Below are 7,795 nucleotides of genomic sequence, written 5' to 3'. Positions count from 1 at the left end.
GTCTCAGGGGTGACCATCACCCCACGAAGCTGGAGATGGACCTGGATGATGCCCCCGGTGTGCCCAGTTACCCTCTGGTGTTACTTTCTGGGGTGCCACAGCTCTGTCCCCCATCCCAGCCCCATGCCCTCCCCCCCGTCTCACCGGCAGGGCTGGGGGCTTTTTGGGGTGGGGGTGCCTTGCCAGCTCCTCCCGCAGCCTGCGGTTCTCGGCCAGCAGCACGGCGTGGACCTCCTCAGAGAGGGTTTCTCCTGTGGGATGGGGTGGGGGGGGCACTGGGACATGCCTTGCACTCCCTTGTGCAGTGCTGGGGGCTTGGAGTGAGCCCCTGGCCTCCTTCCCATGCCCACGTATGGGTGCGGGAGGACCTCCGCTGGTCCCTCACTGCAGACCATCCCATGATGCCAACCATCGGAAGGGGATGACCACCAGCAGAGCCCAGCAGCTGTATGTGGGTCCCTGTCCCCACTTGCACCCACCCGCTGGCTTCTCAGCGCTCCTGCCCACCCCGGTGAGCTTCTCCTGCAGCACCTGCTCCATCACCTCGATCACCTGCGGGAGAGAGCAGAGCTGTCCCCACGTCACCAGCTTAATGCAGGGTGTAACATCTCCCCTCCCACCGGGGTCCTGGGATCACGTAGTGCTCATGGAAGGATGGAACAGGCTGGAGGATCCCATCTGCTCCACGAAGCCTCATGCCCCCCCAACCTGCCCTTCTCACCCCGACTTCGTGTCCCCCAACCCACCTTCTCCTGTTGCCGCACTGTGTCCTCCAAGCCCTTCATCTTGGCCACCTTCTTCTGGCACCTCCTCAGTGTGGCTTGTTGCTGCTGGTGGGCTCGCTGGAGCAGCACCAGGTCCTTCTCCCGGTCATTTTTCTGTCAGGCAAGTAAGGGAAAAACCCCTTCTTGGCACAAAGGGACCTTTGTGCCAAGCCTCAAGCATTCAGGCATCGCTTATAGGGCTGGGAGAGCCTCATGGGGGGGTGCTGGGGGTCTGAGTCACCTGCGTGGCTAGGGGGTTGTTGTGATGCTCTCACTGCTGCCTCCCCTGCTCCTACACTCCCACCCCATCCCCTCAGCAGCCCCTGCCCACCTCTGCCGGTGTCCATACCCGGATCAGCTCATTCTGCAGCTGTTGGACACGATCCTTCAGCTGCCTCTTCTCCTCCGTGCCGGCCAGCAGCTTGCGCCTGAGGGTGGCTGCAACAGCCCATGCCATGTCCTCGTCACCTGGCCAGGGGATGGCACGGTGCCCTCCGCTGCACCAGGGAGAGGGGTCCCCTGATTTCCGCCTCCCCCTTCCCCATCACACACCGAGCCTGTCCAGCAGCTCCTCACGGGTCATGACGTCCAGGTCCGTGTCCGAGAGCAGAGTGTGGCCCAGCTCCTCCTGTGAGGCCAGGCTGTGCCGCAGCTGCCCGTTCTCCACCTCCAGGCTGGTGACGTGCCGACGCAGGGATAGGAGGTCCCCTGCCATCCGCTGCAGTGCCAGGCGGTAGCTGCCCACCTCCTGCCAGTCCAGAGCAGAGCTGCTGGCACCCCACTGCCACCTGGGCTTTCCCCGGCACCAAGAGCTCAGCTGAGGATATTTGTCTTGGGGGTCAGACCCATCATGAAGAAGCTAAGAAACATCCCGTTTTCCCCCTCCTGTTGCTTATTTGCTTGTTTGCTTCCTTCTTTCCTTCCTTCTCTCTCCAGCCATCCATCCCTCCAAATCTCCCCACCTGCCCAACTCTCCCTCCACCTGGAGGACCCCCCGCTATTTCCCCAACTCTTCCTACCACCCCTTTGAAGGAAAAGCAACTCTCCCAAGGACGTGGGGTGGAGCAGTGTCAGAGCTGGGGGTCAGCCTCAAGCTCCGAGCCTTATGGAGCTTTTCAGACCTCTAGAAGAAAGGATGTGGGGATGGGTGGTTTACACAGATGGGCCTGAGGGTTTTAGCACTGTGTGCTGGGAGATGCCTTGCCAGGTGATGCTGGGGGGGAAGGATCTTCGCAGGGAGAGCCCTGCCATGGCTCCGGCTGACCCTCCTGAATCTCCCAGCCACCCTGGGCTGCAGAAAGGATCCTGGCAGCAGGGACCTTGGCTGGGGGGGACCGCGTGCCTCCAGTTCCCTTGGTCTCCTGCTCCCAGCCTTGGGGCTGGCCTTGGCCAGCAGCTGGCAAGGAGAGAGGGGCAGGGTGCAGGGAGGGGGTGCAGCAGCATCATGCAGCCTTGGGGAAGGGGGAAAAGGGGGGGCAGGTGCTTCCAGAGGCTCGGCTCCTTCCTCCCCATCTGCCTGAGGGCTCTTTCATCCAGGACTGGGTTCACACACAAGATAAAGCCCCCTCCAGCCAAACTCAAGGGCTGACCCCCAAGACCTTCACTCACCAGAAGCATAGAGCTGACAACAGCCTAACTTTGGCTCTCACAGGAGCCAGGACCTGCCTTGGGGACACTGCTGCCCCCTCCAATGCCCCCAGTGTCCCCCTCTCCTCTGGCATCCCTGGCACTCACCGGCTCTTCCTCGATGATCTCCTGGGACCTGTGGAGCAGAGAGCAGGGAGACACACTTGGCCAGCTGCTCCCCTTGTATTGAAACATTGGCAGAGCCTTGGCTGGGGAACCCTCTGTTGGACACAGGAGCCTTTTTGGGGTGCCAGGGGGCAAGGCAAGTGCTGGTGGGGATGGGGGTGCAGGGAGGATGGAAAATTGGCAGTGATGGGACAGGAGGAGAAGCTGCTGGGGAAAACATGGGGAGAATGGAGGAAGGAGGAAACCACCCCAAGGAGGATGGTAAGAAGGGGCTAAGAGGGGGCTGAAGACCTGGCGCAGCCCCATACCTCTGCTCCTCCAATGGCACTCCCATCCCATGTGGGAACGGCTGCTTTCCAGGCAGGATGCTGGCCATGGCGTCAGCCGCAGGGAGGGACACGTCGTCTTGGTGTAGCTGGCAGGAGATATCAGAGCAGAAGCTGAGGGTGAGGCTGGGGAAAGCCCCCCAAGGGGAGCAGCAAGCTCCTTCAGCCCCTTCCCCACAGCTGAGCCGCTCTCCTAGCTTTCACCTGGAGCAAAACCCCTTTGCCATCATTGCTTTGGGGTCAGGACCCAGGGGTTTGGATGCAATGTGGTGTGGCCACAGGGCTGGGAGACCTCCTGAGGATGGGAACTCCTGGCTTTGAGCAGCATCTAATGGCTGGACCCTTGAGCCATTCACCCTTGGGAGGAAATCTGGCTACAACCGAGGGCCACCCCAGCCAGGCACTGTCCCAGTAACAGGCACCTCTGGGTCCACAGCTCCCCTTGGTGACACCAGCGACAAGATGACGTCCCCATCCTCACCCACCACCCCCCGGCACTCACAGTGGAGGAGAAGGGTCTGTAGTACAGCATCATCCCCGCTCCTGGGGTGCCCCCGTCCCCCTGGCACCCCACTCCTGGCAGCCAGACCTGCCCACAGTGGGTTGCCAGGCTCTGCCTGCCCCAAACAAACCCACCCCCAAGCAAACGTCCCATCCCCGCACCACCACCCGAGCTGCCGGCCAGTGGACTTACGGTAATGCCGGGGGGTTGTAGCATGAGGAAAAGCTGTTTTTCCCAGGCCCTTTCTGCTGGCAATGGGATTTAGGTGGTAGGGCAGGTCTGTGGCTGTTGCTACAACACAACCCTCCTCTTAGCAACCCCTCCCTGCAGCAGCTCAGCATTTCAGATCACCCAGCTCCACCCAGATGGGTGCAATCCGGGTACAGGCAGGTGCAGGCAGCTGGTTCTGCTGCTCCTCACCCCAGACACTTGAATCTCTTCCCCTTCAGCATCCCTCCAACCATCTCCCGTCCCACTGACATCCTATAGCCGCTTCCAAAGCCATAAAGGGCAGCAGGCAGCTCCTGCCCAAAGTGCTGCCTGCCCGCAAGCACTCCCTTTCAGACACCAGCCCCTTGCTGCCCCCAGCCCTCCCTCCCTCCCCATCCCCATCCCGGTTTCAGCCCCCATTGCCTTATCTCCTGTTCCCAGCAGCGCAGGCACGAGGAGGTGACTCAGTGGCAGGCACATAGCCACCGCCGGACCCCAGCACTGCCGGGTGGCTCTGACAGTCACAGTGCCTCATTTCCATGCCTTGGATGCGAGCGTGGAAATGCTCTCCCCTCCCAGCATGCTCCTCTGATGTTTCAAACGCTCAATTAACTTCATGTCTTGGAGGTGCTGGGTGGCATTGGGCTTCGGCTCCGCCTTGGGACTTGGGCTGATCCCGAGCAGAGAGTAATTCACTGATCAAACCCCACTTTGATCCCAAGATTGAATTTATGGTGTGTGAAGGCAAAGGATGCTCTTCTCCAAGCTGTCCCCCAGTCCTATCCCACTTTTGGGGTACCCACAAGGGCTCTTGTGCTTCCCACAATGCTGCAGCATCCTGCATCCACACCTCCTTCAATGTTTGTTAAGAAACAAAGCGGCCAGTGTCAGTCAATGGAGCCCCTCAATTCCTCGTCCTGTGCCATCAATTTTTCATCAAAGAGCCGGTGGGAAGCGTGCAATTATCTGCTCCATCAATAATGCATGGGCCTGCACTTGGCTCGCCCAGGCTGGGCAGCTGCTTTCCCTGCCCGCGCTGGGAGGTGCTGCGTTCACTCACGGCACTACACTCAGACAACATTCGCATTGGCTGGAAAACCATCCCTGGCCTTTAGTCCCAGCCCAGCACAGCTCAGAGACCCACCATCCCATAGTTCTGCCCGCCCTTGTCCCAGGTCCCGCTCCAGGCAGGCAGCATCACCCCAACGCTGCCTACAGGGCTGGGGGCAGAGTTAAGGGTATTTGAACATATTTTCCCCTACATCTCCTATCTGAAATCCACCCAGAGATAGCTGCATCTCCTTCCCGCAGGGGTCCGGGATGAAAGGCTGGGAATCCATGTCTGAAATGATGGAAGCTTTGAAACTCCGGGCACTCACTATTTACTTTTGATTTCCACCCCCCTATCATTTCCAAGCCTCTGAAGCTTCCCCTGCCTTTCATCTGCCCCAGCGAGCCATCCCCCTCCTACCCGTATTTGCTTAGGCCAAGATTTTTTTTTTATTTACTTAACAAATTGCTCCGAGATGCTTTGATGTACCCGATTAGCTTGAATTGATTCGTCTCCAGGCGGGCAAAGGAGCAGCGCGGAGCAAAGCAGGGAGGGTGAGCTGGCAGTAAACCTCCACAGGAGGCAGACAGGGAGCCCATGGGTCCAAAAATGGCCCACAGTAGGGTGTGTCAGAGGATGCTGCATCTGCGTGGCGTGGCCTGACCCCATCCCTGGCCAGGGAGGGGGTAGCAATGCGCCCAGCAGAGAGGCTGAGGACGGGCTAACTCATTTCACTTGTGAGCACGGAGGCATTTGAGTCCCTGGCAGCACACCAGCGTCTTCTGCAACACAATCTCCCTCCAGCCTAACAAATAACACGTCCCTGGATGAGTATTAAGCCCAATTCCTTAATTGTTCTGAAGATGCGATAAGCTCAGATTTACACATCTGAGAAAAAAAAAATTGCTGCAGCAGTTTAGGAAGATCAGAGGGAAAAAAAAAATCTCATTTTCCCCTCTTTTCTGTAACAAAAGCTCATGAAGCCGTGAGGAGATAATGACGCCTTCATTTGCTTTGCCCAGTGTCCCCATCAACCTTACCCATCCCCTCGGGACATGGATGGGAGGGCAGCGTCAGGTCACACCATCACCCAAGCCCATCCTCAGGACAATGTCAGGGCAGAGGTACTGGTGGGGCAAATGGCTTTTTTTCCCCCCCCTTCTTGACTTCCAAAATCAAAGATTCTCCATGGGGAATCCCAGCCTCCAAGGGATTTGCAGGTCCCCAAGGGGAAATTTAGCCTGGCTTCTTCCCACACACCTTGGCAGCATCAGCAAAAAGCAGCAAATAAGCGGGGTTTTATCTGATTAAACCAAGGCTGAACTCCCTTCCCATACACTGGTGCTAAGGGGGAGCCGTGCTGGAGGGGGGTATATTAGCCAAAGCATTACAATTCAATTTAAGAGTTAATTGGATTGCATTGAATAGCGCTTAAATCTGAGCCGAGTTCGATTTAATAGAGACACCACATCCTCTGCTCCCTTCTCAACCAGGACGATGTTTTAGGGTGGGCGATTACCATCACTATCCGGCTCCAGCCCCAGCTGCCGGCTGCTGATATCGTGTCGTACAAGGAAATAAAAGCCTCTGGATTACACTGGGTAACTTGGCGAGGCGAGATGCTGGGTGGAGAGATGACTGCTCTTTGGGCTCCCACCCGCCTGTCTGCTTCTTCAAGATAAGGCTCAAGAAAGCAGCCGCGCTATCAGCAGGGACTGTGATTCCTCTGCGAGTCGCTGCTGGTTTATTTTGCTCAAAGAAAAAAGAAGAAAAAAAAAAAAAAGGGAATCGGCGGCTAGGAAGAGGTGGGATGACTTCTGAGAGCAAACTCCAGCTGAGTCAGCTCCTGGCTCCTGAGAAACAATTTTTTTCCCCCATTCCACTGCACAGGACTGCTTTTGGGAGGGGTGGGGACAGCCAGAGTGATGTCCCCAAGTAATGGTGACCGGGGGAAAGGGAAGGAGGGGGAGGTTGGCAGAGTCTCCCGGGGTGGGTCTCTCCTCCCAGCAGAGGTCAGGGCATCCCTCAGTACTGCTGCTCACCCATGACCAGACCTAAAAAAACCTCCTCCTGAGATCAAGAAATGAGGGAAACAGGTTACAACTGTTACCCTGAGTTCCTGCTGGCCCTCTGCAATTTTTTTCCCTCCTAGGAAAACATCCTCATCTGTGTTTTAAGATAAACACGTTTCGAACAGCTGGGGATGTGAAGAAGTGGAGAAACACCATAAAAAAATCCCAGTACCAGTGTGAGACTTGGCAGCCCTTGGCAGCTCCCTGAAGAGTCTGTTTTCCAAGCATACCTTTTTAAACCTGTGCACAGGACTCGAGTTAAATACCCTTCCCTAGCCCCACACTTTTTTAGTGCCCTCAGAGCATTTTCATCCCCTGGCTTCGAACAGTAAGTGTCTGCAGAAGGATAAACCCCCAGCATCCCCACCGTGACTTGCCCTTGGCCTGGCAGGCAGTTTATTGCGGCACTGTGGTCATCCGTTTTCACGTTTGCTTATGTATTGACTCGATTTGCTGATAAAACGCCTCCTGCATTTCAGCACGGAGCATAAATCCATCAACACCCCAAGCCAGCGCACCAAGAGCACCAAGAGCACCTTAGCACCAGTGTATGGGAAGGGAGTTCAGCCTTGGTTTAATCAGATAAAACCCCGCTTATTTGCTGCTTTTTGCTGATGCTGCCAAGGTGTGTGGGAAGAAGCCAGGCTAAATTTCCCCTTGGGGACCTGCAAATCCCCTGCACAGCACCCACCACCCTGAGCATTTCCACACGGTCATCAGGGCCCCTCCTTCACTAATTAGTGGCAGGAGAGGCTGAGAAGTCAATAAACGAGGATGGATGAGCCCTTTGTGCTACGTCCACGCAGGGTTTAGTGGTGCTGCCAGGACTGGGCTGGAGCAGGACACACAGGGGCTCACACGTGCCAACACATATACCCTCAAACACGCAAAAAACAGTATTTTGGAGACAGTTTTCTCTTTTTCCCCTGCCCTGGCTCGCTGCTGAGGTCCCAGTCCATACCCCAGCAGCCACCCTCCCCGGACACCCAGACCCAAGCAGGAGAATTACACCCAAAGCCCACCAAGCCCAACCTGTTTCCCACCCCTACGCGGAGCCTGGATCACCAAAACATCCCTCGTGCAACGTGGCGGCGGCACTGACCGTCCGCAACCCCCCA

General features: G+C 57.2%; 1 protein-coding gene across 1 annotated transcript in view; it reads right to left on the bottom strand.

The window, feature by feature from the left end:
• CCDC33 (coiled-coil domain containing 33) overlaps nt 1–2,892 on the bottom strand; it is a 3,069-nt gene extending 177 nt beyond the window's left edge. The window contains exons 1-7 of the mRNA XM_010146491.1: nt 2,825–2,892; nt 2,499–2,526; nt 1,317–1,512; nt 1,114–1,202; nt 747–878; nt 480–552; nt 145–251 (exon numbers count right to left, since the gene is read on the bottom strand). Coding sequence (XP_010144793.1) covers nt 145–251; nt 480–552; nt 747–878; nt 1,114–1,202; nt 1,317–1,512; nt 2,499–2,526; nt 2,825–2,892 — 693 coding nt within the window. The remainder of the gene's footprint in view (nt 1–144; nt 252–479; nt 553–746; nt 879–1,113; nt 1,203–1,316; nt 1,513–2,498; nt 2,527–2,824) is intronic.
• Between the last annotated feature and the right edge of the window lie 4,903 nt (nt 2,893–7,795).

The sequence above is a fragment of the Eurypyga helias genome, unplaced genomic scaffold (assembly GCF_000690775.1).
Source record: "Eurypyga helias isolate BGI_N326 unplaced genomic scaffold, ASM69077v1 scaffold32462, whole genome shotgun sequence".
NCBI classification, from domain to species: Eukaryota; Metazoa; Chordata; class Aves; order Eurypygiformes; family Eurypygidae; genus Eurypyga; species Eurypyga helias.
This window is presented reverse-complemented; position numbering and strand designations above follow the sequence as displayed.